Below are 18,333 nucleotides of genomic sequence, written 5' to 3'. Positions count from 1 at the left end.
AAAAAACGACCCATCTAATGTACTCGAACTATATCTTTTCCAGTCAATATTTGGAAAGTTAAAGTCTCCCATAATAAATGTATCTGACGGACTGCCTTATTGGTGGTCAGTCACTCAAATTTGGGTCTGCAGGTTTTTCCTACTTTGGTATAGCTCTGGAGTAGGATCGAGCAAGTACTCGTGGTCACCTCTCAAATGGAGTCCGCCAGCCTCTGCTTGAACGTCTTTAGCACATGTGCGCTATCAGGAATAATTTCTCTTATTTTTCACCCTCCCAAATGGATAACCAGAAGAGCCTCCCACAACGTGGAAATAGAGATGGGGGGGTTGGTGGTATGTGTTGGGGGCGGCTGCCTCCAACAGACCAAAGTGTGGGGTGTGGTCAGATTAAATTGCTGAGTACTCAGCTGCCATTACCGAAGGAAGGAGAGCCCTATGTAAAACAAAAAATATCAATGTGGGGAGTAAGCATTGCAGACATGACAAAAAATGGAAAATCCCTGTCATTTGGGTGCAAGAAAACACCATGGTTCTAAACAACTCCATATTAACTATTGGGGTCAGCCACAATCTGGGAAGAAGAAAACTGGACTGGCCTTGGAGGGTGTGCAGAGGAGATTCACTAGGTTAATCCCAGAGTTGAAGGGGTTGGATTATGAGGAGAGGTTGAGTAGACTGGGACTGTACTCGTTGAAATTTAGAAGGATGAGGGGGGGATCTTATAGAAACATATAAAATTATGAAGGGAATAGATAGGATAGATGCGGGCAGCTTGTTTCCACTGGCGGGTGAAAGCAGAACTAGGGGGCATAGCCTCAAAATAAGGGGAAGTAGATTTAGGACTGAGTTCAGGAGGAACTTCTTCCTCCTGGACTGCAGTGCCCGAAAGGACCATGGAAGCAGATTCAATACTAACTTTCAAATTGGAATTGCATATATACTTCAAACTGAAAAATCTACAGGGCTATGGGAAGAACTGGCTAATTAGATAGCTCTTTCAAGAAGCCAGCACAAGAACGATGAGCCTTCATGAATCTATGAACTCGATGACAAACTGAGTCACTGCTGGGATAAGTCTGAACTCAACATTTTACTGTCAGGGCTCCAAGCAAAATGAGCTGTGACAAACTTAATTGAGTTTTAAAGTGGGCATGGCCTCACAGCAGGCAACTGAATGTCTTTTGACATTCACATTTGACAAATTATGAAGGGAATAGATAGGATAGATGCGGGCAGGTTGTTTCCACTGGCGGGTGAAAGCAGAACTAGGGGGCATAGCCTCAAAATAAGGGGAAGTAGATTTAAGACTGAGCTTAGGAGGAACTTCTTCACCCAAAGGGTTGTGAATCTATGGAATTCCTTGCCCAGTGAAGCAGTAGAGGCTCCTTCAGTAAGTGTTTTTAAGATAAAGATAGTTTTTTGAAGAATAAAGGGATTAAGGGTTATGGTGTTTGGGCCGGAAAGTGGAGCTAAGTCCGCTAAAAGATCAGCCATGATCTCATTGAATGGCGGAGCAGGCTCGAGGGGCCATATGGCCTACTCCTGCTCCTAGTTCTTATGTTCGTTTTACTAATTAAAATCGCTGTGCCACTAGCTCTGCTATAGAAACTGGAATGAAAAACTTGCCCAGCTGAACCCAACCTTTGTGTAGCCTGATCTGATCCTTGATATGGAAATGTGTTTCCTGTCTCACAGGAAAATCTTGGGGTCTTAAGATGAGCAAATGCTCTCGACTGTTTTACAGGGCCATCCAAACCCCAACATTGCAGGTAATCAGTCGGATTGGCGGTCCCACCCCTCACACTGAAGTTAGCCATTCCCAAGGAGAGATATTAAACAAGAGACGCACCTGAGACAAAGCAGAAAAGATCCATCAAAGGTGGCCACTGAGCCAAGTCAGGTGACTCCATGGAGCGAGGAACAGATAGTCGGTAAACTAAAACTGACCCCCCTCCACTCTTCCCCATCCCACAGATGCCATTACAGTTGAGCATAACCTCACCCAAAAGTAAATTGAGCAATGGCAAACAATAACTTAACCTAAAGCCTACGATTAACAAGACATGACTAAATACAAACTCTTCAGTTCATTTTTTAAAATATTGCTTTGAGCTGCAGAAAACCCTCCAAGACCACTCTCTTTAAGTAATACACCTTGTTAGCAGGGAGACTCCCAGCTGGAGATTTAAAAATTGTGAAATTTACAACGTCACGGTGGCAGCTAAAAGCCGTGCCAGATGATAAAAATGAAAAGAGAAAAGGAAAAATAGGTTACTATAAGGAACAAACATCACAAATCTCTTGTATAACTAACAGCATCAAGAGTTCCCTCAATGCAACAAACGTGAAAAGAAACCTAAATGCCTGTTCACAGAGCCAAATAACAGATCAAAAAGAGCACAACTTGTGCTTTTGGACAAAGCAGTCCACATTGTCCTGCAAGTCAAAAAAGTGGTCTTTTTCTTGGAACGTTACTCGAAGGCGAGCTGGATAAATCATTCTGAACTTTACTCCACTCTTGTACAGGATGGATTTCACTCTATTAGAGGTGGCTCTTTTCTTAGTTAAGTGCGTACTCACGCCCTGGGACAGCCTAATAGAGCGCCTTTCCCACACACACTTCCCTTACCCATCAAAAAACCAACTCTCCTTTAAAACTGTGAAATCGTGCGATCACAGCACAAGCAGGATCTCTCGTGTGAGGCTTGGGTCGAAGTGAGCAAGGTCGAGGTGATCCTATCACTCCAGTCTGCCAATGCCGTTTCCATGTCCTTAATTGCAGCTCTGTGAGCTTCGACTGTCCTGCTTGTAGCTTCAAGAACTAAATGAATGGGGGTCAAGGCCTCCTCAAGTGATCTAATAAGATCCGCCAACTTTATCGGTGCTCTATTGCCAAGATTTTGGAAAAGCTTCAGCCATTAGTGAAGTGGCTGGAGAAGAATCTACCTCCGCCATCTTATCACCAGTTGATCCTTGAGAGGCTTCAGATTCTGTCAATGAAATTCAGACCAGTCTTTTTTGGTTTTGCTTCTTTTGGGCATTTCAGTGGGGAGCGAATTCTAACCGTTAAATTTCAGGATTTTCCCAAGCGGTTGGGGACCCGTGGCACCAGGAAAATGGGTAAAAAGTTCAGGTTTCCAGCGGGAACCCCCCTTGTGCGGGTCTTACCCCACGGACCTGTGGCAATGTTCATGCCCCGTAGGCATGTGGAGACATTCACGCCCATTCAAGTCTCTTGCCATTCCTTTTCTAACCCAATCAACATATTCTTTATCTTTTTCCTTGATGCGTGTTTCTTGTGAATGTATCAGTTGTTCAACTCAACCACCACCTGTGGTGAGTTGTGCATTCTAACCCCTCTCTGGGTCAGAGGTTCCTCCTGATTCCTTTGTTAATTTGAGTAATTATGTCCACCCCGTTAAACTCTTTCATCTTCTTGAAGTCTCAGTCTTCGTATTTCTAGGGAAAAGAGCCCCAGCCTGTTCAGCATTTCTAAACTTCTTAGTTCAGGTACAATCAGTGTAAATCTTTGCACCTTTTTCATTGTCTCTCTATCCTTTTGTACAATATACAGACCAGAACTGTTCACAATGCACCCAGGTCTGGTCCAACCAAGGTTTTATGGAGTTTAACAAGATTTCACTGCTTTTTAATTCTGTCCCTCTGCCAATAAACCTCAGTGTTTTATTGCTTTTGCTCATGGCCTTTTTAATTTGTGCCCTGACATGATGAGCTGCACTGAAATGAAGTGTGCAATGTTGTTCATGGCTGAATTGGAGGCCATCATGTAGCATGCAAATAGACAAATAATAACATTTAAAAATCGAAAGGATACCATTAATTGGAACCTGTGTATTATTTAATAGAGTTTGATAATGTAATGCTGTTCCATTTTGGAAGATCTGTCTCTCATGTCTATTTAAGCAGGCGTTAATATATTCTGGAATGTTCTCTCTCTCTTTCTCTCTCTCTCCCTTATTTTTCAAAAAATTAGGACAATGTGTTGAATATAATCAACCAGATCATGCAGGAATGCATTCCAAATGAACGAGCAAACCGGGATTTCTGTGTCAAGTTTCCAGAGGAAATACGGCATGATAATCTGGGAGGGCAGCTTTGGTTTGGAGCCGAGGTAAGTTGTTTCCTTCAGTTCACCTCTTGAAGTTTAAATGTCAGTAAAACATTCTGGCTCATGCGTACAAAAATTGTTTTGTCGAGAAATTTTCCATGTATACAGTAAAATCCCAATGAGTTAACTGGGGAATCAGCCCACAGGTTTGTGTTAGGTGGAGCTTGGTGATAGCCAAGGAGGCCCATTCCCACGTGAAGCTTTTCTATATAATCCAATATGCCTACAAACAACGTCAATATCAAAACTCGCATTCAAATGCAAAATTAAAGCGTAGTGAAGCAGTAAGTGTGTGGAAAAAGTCTTCATTCAATTTATTCCAGCTATACCATGGCCTGACCTTGTAAAATATCTCAAACTTTTCCATTGATAAATGCTGAGAGTTAGCTCCAGAAATAAATCCAAATTCTTTTTCTACTTGGGTGAGCGGGTAGGTGTTTATTGAACTCTTCACGGTACTCTGCTTCCGTGGGTTCCTCTTGTGTAAAACGCACCGTCTGTGTTTAATTATCTGACGGTTCTGTCAAGTAGTGGGCGGCATCATCTGCCTCTGGGTAAACTTCCATGATTGTCCCTGCTGAAATTTCCATCCCTGCAAGCGAGTGTGCCTCGCCCTGCTCCTCCTCGTTCTCAACATCTCGTTCAGTCATAAAACTGCCTGATCAAACACAACTTTCTCGAAGATTTTGCAGTACCCGCAGCTTTGCAGGTCCTTTTTACAGGGGGACTGTGATGTCAAATGATGGCTTGCCCAGCCCTTTATGACTTTGCACTCTTGTGTGCGCCATCGCTGCTATTGCTCAGGCAAGTTCAGCTAATTCGGATTTACCAGTGTGGAATTTAAGTTTATCGTGGGCATTGTTCTATGGGATTTGCTGTTCAGCCTACGGAATGGTTGACTGCTTCAATGTAATCGGAATTTCATGCTATCCAAGTTTGACTCATTGCGATTTCATTGTTATCTAGTTATCTAATGATTAAGCCAACAGCTAATAATAATTGGTGATCACAATTAAGAACACTAGATTGGAGCAGGAGTAAACCATACAACCCGTTGTGCCTGGTCCACCATTCAGTATGACCACGGCAGATCTTTGGCTTCAACTCCACTTTGACCTGCTCCCCATATACCTTGATTCCCTGAAAGACCAAAAGTCTATCCCAGCCATAAATCTGGCCAGTGTTGGCACGTCCACAGTCGTGGGCCCAGGTAGAGTGTTCTTTCCAAGCGCGGTGTGGACTCAATGGGCCAAAAACCTCCTGCATTGTCGGGATTCTATAATTCTATGCTGATCCAGAAAACTGTCACAAAAACTTTACTTCTCGCCCACTCTTGCTAATTTGGTTACTTTTAGTCTATATAAGAGATTTAAGATCCTCGCAATTATTATGTTGGCTTTGTTGAATGCTCTGATTATTTCTTGTTTAATGCTCTATCCACTGGTATAACTACTGTAATGGGAGGGGGGGGGGTGGTTGCTGGCTAAAAAATATTCCCACCTTTTTCTGATTCTGTTCTATTTTTTAAAAAACTTTTTATTCTCCACATTTTCAGCAAACAAACTACTAAAGAAAAACAAACACAATAACAATCCCCAAAAAACAACAACCCCCTCAATATACAGTCCGGTCCATCCATCTGTTCATTCCAGGTAAAAGGTAACAACAAAACAGTGAAACGGTAAACCCATGCCCCAGTGTTCAATGGCAACAAGTTCCCGAAAGTTTATAATAATCCCCATGAATTGTAGAACCCCCTACTTCGTCCCCCTTAGCTCAAATTCCACCTTTTCAAGGGTTCCCCCTGCCACGCCGAGGCACAGGGTGGAGAAGCTGACCTCCACCCCAACAGGACCCACCTCTGGGCAATCAGTGAGGCAAAGGCTAAAACATCTGCCCCTGCTCGGGCCGGTACAACACCTCGAAAATGGCCTCCAAGGAACTCGTTTCCAACTCCACGTGTTGTTGTATCCCCGAGATGACACTAAAACCTCCCTCCAATACCTCTCCAGCTTCGGACAGGATCAAAACATATGTACATGATTTGCAGGCACCTCCCTCACTGCTCACCGACATCTTCCACTCCCTTGAAGAGCCAGCTCATCCTTGCCCTCGTGAGGTGCACCTGTATATGACCTTCGGCTGTATCAGTCCCAACCTCACACATGAGGTTGAGGTGTTCACCCTTCATTTCATTTCATAGCACCTCACACCACAGACCTTCTTTCAATACCTCTCCCAACTCTTCTTTCCACTTGGCCGTAATCCATCCCAAAATCTTCCCATAAATCGCTGACGCCACCCCATTCTCCAATCCCCTGCAGTCAATACCTCTTCCAACAATTAGGAGGCCGGCGCTATCGGGAAGCTCGGAACGCCTTCCTTGCAAAGTCTCGGAGCTGCAGGTACCGAAACCCTTCCCCTTGCCCCAGTCCATACTACTTCCCCAGCTATTCCAACTTCACAAAACATCCCCCCAGGCACAGGTCTTTTAATACCCTGATCCCACCCCCAACTCCAAAACCTCCCATCGAGCCTCCCCGGCTCAAACCTGTGATTCCCTCTTGACCCAGCCCCAACATGAAGTGCTGCCTCCAAATCCTCAGCGCTGCCACCACCACCGCCAGTCTCCCAGAGTACTTGCCCGGGGCCATCCAGTTCATACCGGGGGGGGGTCTTACCCCTCCCCCAGCAGCTCCGCCAACATCTTGGCAAAGTACTCAGTCGGCCTCGGCCCCCCATCCCTTCGGGCATACTCTCAATTCTTAAGTTCTGCCGCCTAGACCTTTTTTCCAGGTCCTCCACCTTCGCTCTCAGTTCTTTGTTGGCCTCCACCACCCTCTACATATCCTCACCCATCGAAGTGAACTGATTGCTATGTTGTGACAAGGCCTCCTCCACCCCCTTCAGCTTCTCTCCCTGCTCCCGCACCTCGGCCGATTTCTTTGACGCCGCCGCCTTCACCGGGGCAATCGCCGCCTCCACCAATACCTTCACTGCCACCATTTCATTCCTCATCACCTCCATGTGTTTGGTAAACTGTTTTTCAAATTCCATGGCCATCACCTTGGTCATTTCTGCCGTGAAGGGCTGACCCTTTTGCTCAATGGCGAACCTTCCCGGAGACTTTCTTCTGAGTTTTCGACATCCCCCCCGTCCTCTTCTGTCTTCCTGCATCTGTTCATTTAAAAATTGCCTCTGGGACTGGGCATTAAGGTCCAAAAATTCGAGCCTCGAGCAGGAACGACCCAACATGCGATGTCCACCTACATGCTGCCACTGGAAGGCTTCCTTTTTATTTCTAATCTCTACCCATACTGGTTCTACTTCATGATTTTCTGAGCCGAGATCGTTCCTCATTAATTCCTCATGTCATTCTTTACTATCAAGACTGCACCTCCTCCTTTGCCATTCTGTCTGTTTTCTCAAAATGTTGCTTTTTCCCTCACCATATAATCATGTCTCTGTAATGGTGATTAGACCTAAACTATTTATCTCTATCAGCGCAACTAGTTCATCTTATTGTAGATGTTTTGTGCATTCCGGTTATATTAAAAAAAAAAGCTTTTAATTTCATTCTTTTTTACCATTATTCCTTATGGATCTTACTGCACAACTACTATCAAACACTCAGTCCATTCCAGTCCCACTCTGCTTCTCTGCATCTGCATTGCTACACCATTGTGTTGTCTTGGCTTTCTGAATCTCCCATCATCCAAATTCTCCATTTGCTTCTGTTAGTTGAAAGCTCAATCCATGTCCCTTGCTGTATGATTCACCAGGACACTGGTCCCAGCCTGATTTGAGGTGGAGCTCACCGCACTGCTCCAGCTCTCTTCCCTGAGCACTTGTGCCAGTGCTCCATGAATCTAAATTCTTGAGCCATGCATTGCATTCTATAATGATCTGCTTGACCCACTATACCAATTGGCACATGCTGAGATATCAATCCAGAGGTATTTGCCTTTGTTCTGTGTTTGAATATAATCCTAACTCTTAAATCTCTCTGCAGAACATCATCCTAGGAGACCTACGTTGTTGGTTCCCACATGGATCACTGCCCCTTCCTGAATACTTTACTTCTTGAATAGTCCTCCAATTTGGATAATAGCCACTGGCCCCTTACTTTGCCATCCATTTCTACCCCTCGCCTCTCCTCCCAACCATTCCCTTTCTTTCTCTTGGCTTGACTAAAGCACAGTTTTAAATCACACTATTATAAGTGGAACACACTTTCAAAATTGATCTGCAAATCTATTTCAGTATGGTTAACCTTCCGAATCCCTATCAATCCCAGTGTGGTTGTGATCTGGTTTAGCTCACTGGGCTAAATTGCTGGCTTTGAAAGCAGACCAAGGCAGGCCAGCAGCACGGTTCAATTCCCGTACCAGCCTCCCCGAACAGGCGCTGGAATGTGGCGACTAGGGTCTTTTCACAGTAACGTAATTTGAAGCCTACTTGTGACAATAAGCGATTATCATTTCAATACCATCTGGTCATTCAGGTCTCTGGTTAGGAAGAGAAATAGACTTCAAGATTACTGTGGATATCTACAAGTAGGTAACAGAATGATAGAAACAATAATCAGCCGTGAATTTTTATTTAAGATGGGTGTAGTATTTATGCTGGCTAATGTGTAACTTGCCTTACTGTTCATTCCTCTTAAACCCAGTGTTTAGCCGCTGGTTCAATTATCATGAACCGTGAAATAGAGAGCATGGCGATGCGACCTTTGGCCAAAGACTTAACCCGCAGCCTAGAAGAAGTGCGCAACGTTATCCGTGACCAGTGCCTGAGAGACCTGAATGTCTATACTGACAAAATGAAGGAGTCCCTCAAACAATTTGATGGCTTGTTTGCAGAATTTGAACTATGGTAACAGTCTTCACAAATGTACCTTTTTCGTACGTTTTTCAGAATTGTTAATTTCTGTGCCTGAGCTTTTATATCTTTTGTGTTTGTTCGCTTTTGCAAGCTCGCCCTCTCGCTCGCGCGCCCGCTCGCTCGCTTGCTCGCCCTCGCGCTCAGCCTCTCGCTGAGCCTCCACCCCCGCTCCTCATGTAAATGGTCAAGAAACTATATCTAACAGCATTGCCAATAAGGTGGCTGATGGGTAAGAAAGAAAAGATTGGTCAGTGATATTGCATAGACTGCAAGTGGTGTACCTTGGAATCCATGCTGGGTATGCTTTTATTTTCATTCAGACTTGGACATTTTGAACTTTGCAAGTAATATAAAAATGGGGGCTAGGCAAAGAGTGAGATAAATTTTAGGTTCAGGATCGGTTAAGGAAAGTGTAGCACAACACGGGGGTTAGCACTGCTGCTTCACGGCACCGAAGACCCGGGTTCAATCCTGGCCCCTATGTCTATGTAGAGTTTGACATTCTCCCCGTGTCTGCGTGTGTCTCACCCCCACAACCCAAAGAAGCAGGGTAGGTGGATTGGCCATACTAAAATTGCCCCTTAATTAATTGGGGGAAAAAATATTTTAAAAAGGATGGGTTAAGAAAATGGCAAGATAGATGGGAGGATGCAATTTCTTGTCGAGAAGAATGGGGGTAATGCATTTGGAGAGGGAAATGCTGAAAGATTTTGCTGAACAGTTATAGATACATAGATACATAGAAGATAGGAGCAGGAGGAGGCTTTTTGGCCCTTCGAGTCTGCTCTGCCATTCATCACGATCATGGCTGATCATCCAACTCAATAGCCTAATCCTGCTTTCTCCCCATAGCCTTTGATCCCATTCTCCCCAAGTGTTATATCCAGCCGCCTCTTGAATATATTCAAAGTTTTAGCATCAACTACTTCCTGTGGTAATGAATTCCACAGGCTCACCACTCTTTGTGTGAAGAAATGTCTCCTTATATCTGTCTGAAATGGTTTACCCTGAATCCTCAGACTGTGACCCCTGGTTCTGGGCACATCCATCATTGGTAACATCCTTCCCTGTATCTACCCTGTATAGACCCCTGTAATTACCCTATGAAATCCCCCCTCATTCTTCTGAACTCCAGCGAGAACAATCCCGACCTAGTCAGTCTGGTCACTTGTGTGTTCAACTGCACCATTGCCTGAAACTGAATGACACAAAAGCTAAAGCATATTTGATTACAAAAAAAAAAGAATAAGATTGAAGAGATAAAATTGTGGAAGCAATATAGAAAGAGCATCAGAGTAATAGATTCATCGGGATAATTCTAATGCTGGGAAATTGTACTTGCAATAGGAGATTTGAGATGCTGGGAATGTTTTTAAACTCGGCTGCAAGGAATTCAACCAACTGCTCTGTCAACCATTGTGCGGGCAGCAACGCCATAGATCCCGCGACCATCTTTTCCCCTGCTAGACCATGCGTGTCCTGTTCTGAAGAATGCCCTTATTAGGCACACAGCTCGTCTGGTTCCCCTTTGACATTCCCCATCGAAGGAATGTCTCTTTAATGGACCCACTTTTTCCATCTGCAACAACCCCGCAAAACGGGCAGACAGGGCTAAAAAATCCAACCTCCGCTATGTGCAACCACTCACTCCATTGCCGCCACTGCAAGTCACTGGGGATATTTTTTATTGGCGTGGTGAATAATGAGAGAATTTTGATGGAAATAAGCTATTTCCTCAAACTGAAAACTACCGGTGATGAAAAGTTAGATGAAATGTCATTTATATACAGGATTGGGACTGCATGAACTGCTTTGTCACAGGGCGTTTAGCTTTTTTATTTAAAAAGCAAATAAATATTTGAAGCAGAGAAGGATGCAGGGCTCTGGGGGAGAGATTAGAGCATTGAAATTGTTCCATGGAAGACCTGGTGCAAGCAAATTAGCGCCCTGCTGTGCTGTAAATGTCTGTGATTCATGGAGAGACCATTATCTGTTTGCAAGCCTTTGTAGTGAATATACAATCAGTGGGGTATCACAGCTGAGCCTGATGCTGCCATATGGATGCATTGTGTGAGGAGGATACAAGGTAGGAATTAGAAGCAAAAATGTTGTCCGCTTTCCTTTCAATCCCTAACCACCCCCACCTTTCTGCTTGGGGTCACTCTGCTCACTTCCCCGACTAAAATTAATCTCATTGGCAACCTTGCTGGTACAAACGCCTGTGTTGTCAGCGGGTAAATTCATTGGGGAATGCAGTTTGAGTTTATCAGCCGATCTGCAAACTACACCAAATCACCTATGTATCCAATAATAATATTTATAAAAAGTCAACTTCAATCTGAAGGTCAGCAATTGGCTGCTTATTTGAGAACTTGAGAAGTTGTGGTTTGATTGAGTTTGTGTCAGCAAAGTATCAGTGTTGTGCTTGGCTGATTTAGGTGATATTCTGTATGCAGTATTTGTAAATTTGCAGTGTTTTCTCTTTTCTGCCCTCCAAAATATATTTTAAGTGGTATGATTTATGATTTATAGTTTAGAATTGAAATGATCCTTTCCTTTGTCATGAGAATTAATTGCCAATGCAGTCATATTTTGACAACAATATACTCAACTAAAATTAAACCAAACGGGTACATCACCGTGCCAGGGACCTGGGTTTGATTCCCAGCTTGGATCAGTGTCCATGCGGAGTCTGCAAGTTCTCCCCGTGTCTGCGTGGGTTTTTTCCGAGCGCTCCGGTTTCCTCCCACAAGTCCCAAAAGATGTGCTTGTTGGGTGAATTGGACATTCGGATTTCTCCCTCCGTGTACCCGAACAGGTGCTGGAATGTGGTGACTGGGTGATATTCACAGTAACTTCATTACAATGTTAATGTAAGCCTACTTGTGGCACTAATAAAGGCTATTATTAATAAATTAATACTAAAAGAACAGATACCTGCAAAAACAGGGATGTGACTGATGGGTTCAAATATCCTGCATTTGATGCGCCTCTTCTTCCCCACCCACCCCCACCAAAACCTCAAATTAAAGAGAACAAAAAAGTACAGCACAGGAACAGGCCCTTCGGCCCACCAAGCCTGTGCCGACCATGCTGCCCGTCAAAACTAAAATCTTCTGCACTTCCGCGGTCTGTATCCCTCTATTCCCATCCTATTCATGTATTTGTCAAGATGCCCCTGTGGTGGTATGTATTAGGGGTAGTATGGTACCCGTGAAGCCGAGAGGCTATTGGCTGACAGGTCCTGGGTCCTGGTTGGGTCTGCCGCCTGCTGGCTCCGCCCTGAAGGCAGAGTATAAGAGCTCGAGTTCTCCCAGCAGCCGCATTCTGTAACTGAGCTGCTGGGGAACAAGTCTTGCTTAATAAATTGTAGCGCAACAATTACTCACTCAAGCCTTGATTGATTTCATCTCTTCTCAACTTGAGTGAGTAATTGTTGCACTACAGCCCCTTAAACGTCACTATTGTCCCTGCTTCAACCACCTCCTCCGGCAGCGAGTTCCAGGCACCCACTGCCCTCTATGTAAAAAAAAAACTTACCTCGTACATCTCCTCTAAACCTGGCCCCTCGCACCATAAACCTACGCCCCATAGTAATTGACCCCTCTACCCTGGGAAAAAGCCTCTGACTATCCACTCTGTCTATGCCCCTCATAATTTTGTAGACCTCTTATCAGGTGGTCCCTCAACCTCCGTCGTTCCAGTGAGAACAAACCGAGTTTATTCAACCGCTCCTCATAGCTAATGCCCTCCATACCATGCAACATCCTGGTAAATGTCTTCTGGACCCTCTCTAAGGCCTCCACGTCCTTCTGGTAGTGTGGTGACCAGAATTGAACACACTACCCCAAGTGTGGCCTAACTAAGGTTCTATACAGCTGCAACATGACTTGCCAATTTTTATACTCAATGCACTGGCCAATGAAGGCAAGCATGCCGTATGCCTTCTTGACTTCTTCTCCACCTGTGTTGCCCCTTTCAGTGGCCTGTACACCTAGATCTCTCTGACTGTCAATACTCTTGAGGGTTCTACCATTCACTGTATATTCCCTACCCGCATTAGACCTTCCAAAATGCATTACCTCACATTTGTCCGGATTAAACTCCATCTGCCATCTCTCCGCCCAAGTCTCCAAACAATCTAAATCCTGCTGTATCCTCCGACAGTCCTCATCGCTATCCGCAATTCCACCAACCTTTGTGTCGTCTGCAAACTTACTAATCAGACCAGTTACATTTTCCTCCAAATCATTTATATATACTACAAACAGCACTGATCCCTGCGGAATACCACTAGTCACAGCCCTCCAATCAGAAAAGCACCCTTCCATTATTACTCTCTGCCTTCTATGACCTAGCCAGCTCACCCCTGATCCCGTGTGACTTCACCTTCTGTACCAGTCTGCCATGAGGGAACTTACAAGCGATGGACAGCCTTCAAAGCACCAATTCACTTACAACTTCAAACGCCAGCAGACAATTCAGTGTGAAGCAATAGTGGGTTATGTAAAAAAAGTACTTAAATCCTTACTTTATCCAACATCTACAGCAGCAAAGAAACCCTTTGATCTCTGAGATTGAATTATTTGACCGCTCTCACAGCAATTGAGGGATTTCTCTGTGGACTGGGTAAAATATATTTTTTTTACACAAGACGTGAACAATCAGTTGGAGGAGGAGTCTGGAATCTCACATGAAAATCATGGCTTGGGGTTTTAATGCAATGGTCATGTTTACAGTGAAAACGCCTGCAAATCCAGGTGTCTGATTTGTAAGTGTCATTTTAGAATGTAGCTATACAGAGATGCTAAACCCAGTTGTAACGGGGTGTTGATAGCAATCATAGAATCTTCCTATTCACCCTGGGGGAAAGTGAAGGCAAAGGTTTCGTACCTGAACGCGCAGAGCATTCAAAATAAAATGGATGCATTAGTTGATCAGATAGATGTAAAGAGGTATGATATTGTTGGGATTGCGGAGACATGGCTCCAAATGTCAAATTAGTCACAGTACAATAGAGAGGAATTTCTGGAGTGTAAACGGATGGTTTTCTGGACCAATACATTCAGGAACCAACAAGGGAACAGGCCATCGAGGACTGGGTGTTGTGCAATGTGAAAGGGTTAGTTGGAAATCTAGTTGAGAGAGAACTCTTGGTGATGAGTGACCATTATATGATAGAATTCTTTATCAAGTTGGATAATCTTTTTCATTGTCACAAGTATGAAGTTACTGTGAAAAGCCCCTAGTCGCCACATTCCGCTGCCTGTTTGGGTAAGCTGGCACAGGAATTGAACCCGTGCTGCTGGCCTTGTTCTGCTTTACAAATCAGCTGTCTAGTCCACTGAGCTAAACCAGCCCTAGTGAGGTAGTTGATTCCGAGACCAGGTTCCTGAACCTCAATAAAGGTAACTATGATGGTATGAGGCATGAACTAGCTATGACGGACTGGGAAATATTACTGGAAGGAAAGACAGTGGACAGGCAATGTCAGGCATTCAAGGAATGAACAGGTGAACTCAAAAGTTGTTTGTTTCTATTTGGTGCAAGAGTAGAAAGGGAACTGTGGCCAAACCATGGCTCACAATTAGCAAAAAAAAGAATTGACCTGAGGATTGGGAATAGTTTATAAAAATCAGTAAAAGCGGACTAAGGGATTGATTAAGAAGGGGAAAATACAATTTGAAAGTAAGCTAGCGTGAATCATAAAAACTGACGGCAAAAGTTTCAATAGGTACAAAGAGAAAAAGATTGCAGGCCCCCGACAGTCGGAAACGGGGGAATTCCTAACTGGGAAAAAGAAGTGGCTGAAACTAAATTTGTACTTTGCTTCTGTCTTCACAAAGGAAGACATAAATAATGTACCAGAAATTCTGAGAGAAACCAGTTTCATGGAAGAGCTGAAGGAAAGCCAAGAAATTATTTCGGGGAAATTAATGGGATTGAAGGCGGACATGTCTCCAGGGACCGATCATCTTCATCCCAGAGTACATAAGAAAGTGGCCCGAGAAATAGTCGATCCATTGATGGTCATTTTCCAAGATTTTTTGGACTCTGGAATGGTTCCCGCAGATTGGAGGATAGCTAATATAGCATAAGAACTAGGAACAGGAGTCGGCCATCTGGCCCCTCGGGCCTGCTCCGCCATTCAATGAGATCATGGCTGATCTTTGTCGACTCAGCTCCACTCTCCGGCCCGTACACCATATCCCCGAATCCCTTTATTCTTTAGAAAGGTATCTATCTTTTTCATAAAAACGTTTAAAGAAGGAGCCTCACCTGCTTCACTGGGCAAGGAATTCCAGAGATTCACAACCCTTTGGGTGAAGAAGTTCCTCCAACACTCCATCCTAAATCTACTTCCCCTTATTTTGAGGCTATGCCCCCTAGTTCTGCTTTCCCCGACCAGTGGAAACAACCTGCCTGCATCTATCCTATCTATTCCCTTCATAATTTTATATGTTTCAATAAGATCCCCCCGCATCCTTCTAAACTCCAATGAGTACAGTCCCAGTCTACTCAACCTCTCGTCATAATCTAATCCCCTCAACTCTAGGATCAACCTAGTAAATCTCCTCTGCACTCCCTCCAGTGCCAATATGTCCTTTCTCGGGTAAGGAGACCAAAACTGAACACACTACTCCAGATGCAGCCTCACCAACACCCTATATAATTGCAGCATAACCTCCCTAGTCTTGAACTCCATCCCTCTAGCAATGAAAGACAAAACTCGATTAGCCTTCTTAATCACCTGTTGCACCTGCACACCAACTTTTTGTGACTCGTGCACCAGCACACCCAGGCCCCTCTGCACAGCAGCATGTTTTAACATCTTGCCGTTTAAATAATAATCCATTCTGCTGTTATTCCTCCCAAAATGGATAGCCTCACACTTGGCAACATTGAATTCCATTTGCCAGACTCTAGCCCATTCACCTAACCTATCCAAATCCTTCTGCAGACTTCTGGTATCCTCTGCACTTTTTGCTTTACCACTCATCTTAGTGTCGTCTGCAAACTTTGACACATTGCACTTGGTCCCCAACTCCAAATCGTCTATGTAAATTCTGAACAACTGCGGGCCCAACACTGATCCTTGAGGGACCCCACTAGTTACAGGTTGCCAACCAGAGAAACAGCCATTTATCCCCACTCTCTGCTTTCTGTTAGTTAACCAATCCTCTACCCATGCTACCACTTTACCCTCAATGCCATGCATCTTTAGTTTATGCAGCAACCTTTTGTGTGGCACCTTGTCAAAAGCTTTTCACAATTCAAAAAGGAGGGTAGGGTAGAGAGAAAACTGGGAACTACAGACCTGTGAGCCTAACGTCGGTAGAAGGGAAGTTGTTGGAGTCCATTATCAAGGATTTCATAGCACAGCATTTGGAAAGCAGTGGTATAATCAGACAAAAGTCAGCACATTAATATGTAAAGTTAAAGCAAATTGCGGGTAGTGTCTTGATGGATAGAAAGCTGGTTAGCAGGCAGGAAGCAAAAAGTTGGAATAAATGGGTCTTTTTCCGATTGACAGGCAGTGAATAGTGGGGTACCGCAGGGATCTGTGCTAGGACCCCAACTGTTCACATTATGCATTAATGATTTGGACGAGGGAGCTAAATGTATTATCTCCAAATTTGCAGATGATACAAAGTTGGCTGGGAGGGTGAGCTGTGAGGAGGATGCAGAGATGCTTCAGTGGGATTTGGACAGGCTGAGTGAGTGGGCACCTGCATGGCCGATGCAGTATAATGTGGATAAATGTGAGGTTATCCGCTTCGGAAACAAAAATAGGAAGGCAGATTATGATTTGAATGGGTGTAAATTGATAGAGGTAGATATTCAGCGAGACCTTGGTGGCCTCGTGCATCAGTCGCTAAAAGTAAGCGTGCAGGTGCAGCAGACAGTAAAGAAGGCAAATGGTATGTTGGCCTTCATTGCGAGAGGATTTGAGTATAGGAATAGGGATGGTTTACTGCAATTATATAGACTATTGGTGAGGCCACACCTGGAGTATTGTGTGCAGTTTTGGTGTCCTTATCTGAGGAAGGATGTTCTTGCTATGGAACGAGTGCAGCGAAGGTTTACCAGGCTGATTCCTGGGATGGCGGGACTGTCGTAAGAGGAGAGACCAAGTTAGTTCGGATTGTCTTCATTGGGGTTTAGAAGAGTCAGAGGGGATCTCATTGAAACTTGTGAAATTCTAACCGGATTAGACCGGGTAGATTCAGAAAGAATGCTCCCGATGGTGGAGGAGTCCAGAACCAGGGGTCATAGTTTGAGGATAAGGGGCAAACCTTTTCGGACTGAGGCGAGGAGAAATTTCTTCACCCAGAGAGTGGTGAATCTGTGGAATTCACTCCCACAGAAAGTAGTTGAGGCCAAAACGTTGTGTAATTTCAAGAAGGAATTAGATATCGCTCTTGGGGCTAAAGGGACCAAGGGATATGAGGGGGACAGTGGGATCTGGATATTGAACTTGATGATCAGCCGTGATCATAATGAATGGCGGAGCAGGACCGAATGGCCTCCTATTTTCTACTTGTGTTTCTGTGTAAATCGCCCAAGAATATGTTTTATGAAAACCACCTCAGCTTGCCAACTAAACCTATCTTTCCAAAGGCTGATGTCTATCCCTGGAATTAGATGTGTTGCTTGCCAATGTATCTGCAGCAGTTGAGTGCTTTACTCTTGGTTTTGATCTTGATTCACAGCGTGCAATGGTGATGGGTGCAAGTGGGAGATACCTCAGTCACATATGATTTCACTTTGTTTTTTTTTCCCTGTGTGATTTAATGTGAAATGTGCTCTGATTATTTGACTTGTCTTTCAGTTATGTCTCTGCGATGGTACCTGTGAAATCTCCTAAAGAATATTACGTACAGCAGGAAGTCATTGTTCTCTTCTGTGAAACAGTTGAAAGGTTAGATTTGAAAATTTGTCCTTTTCTTCCTAAATATGCTATTTTATTTTTTATATGGTGCAATTGTATTTTATATTATAAGTTTAAAATTAAAATGAAATTATTTATCATTATTCAAAAATATTCAGGCTGAGCCGGAAGAAGGATTAGAATACATTAGAGCTCTTAGAAATTGGGTATTTTGTGGGGATACATTTAGTGCGTAATGTGCACTTTTAGACATACGACCTCGAAGATTCATTGACAAAAGTTAAGTAGTTTTTCCAAGGCTGGTTCAGAATTCTTGTGTCTCGACGTGAGGTGGTGATTTGAGTGACTGTAGCCTTTAATTTGTGTGGCAATTATGTTTAATCATATAACACCCTTGATTGAAATCTCCCAGTCAGGTATTTTACAG

General features: G+C 44.0%; 1 protein-coding gene across 8 annotated transcripts in view; it reads left to right on the top strand.

Annotated features, from left to right (window-relative positions):
* The window catches only part of zfyve28 (zinc finger, FYVE domain containing 28), a 266,810-nt gene that overhangs the window by 86,723 nt on the left and 161,754 nt on the right, over positions 1 to 18,333 (top strand). For 4 of the 8 annotated variants that reach the window (XR_011948985.1, XM_072515676.1, XM_072515677.1 and 1 more), the window contains exons 3-5: positions 3,995 to 4,132; positions 8,802 to 9,004; positions 17,847 to 17,936. The exons of 1 other annotated variant lie outside the window; for it this stretch is intronic. Coding sequence is in view for 6 of the 7 variants with exons in the window: in XM_072515676.1 (XP_072371777.1) it covers positions 3,995 to 4,132; positions 8,802 to 9,004; positions 17,847 to 17,936 (431 nt within the window). In the remaining variant the exon portion in view is untranslated. The remainder of the gene's footprint in view (positions 1 to 3,994; positions 4,133 to 8,801; positions 9,005 to 17,846; positions 17,937 to 18,333) is intronic. 3 more of the 8 variants (XM_072515678.1, XM_072515680.1, XM_072515679.1) reach the window with 1 other exon arrangement.

The sequence above is a fragment of the Scyliorhinus torazame genome, chromosome 9 (assembly GCF_047496885.1).
Source record: "Scyliorhinus torazame isolate Kashiwa2021f chromosome 9, sScyTor2.1, whole genome shotgun sequence".
NCBI classification, from domain to species: Eukaryota; Metazoa; Chordata; class Chondrichthyes; order Carcharhiniformes; family Scyliorhinidae; genus Scyliorhinus; species Scyliorhinus torazame.
Note: the sequence above shows the minus strand (reverse complement) of the source record. Positions and strands in the feature narration are given on the sequence as shown.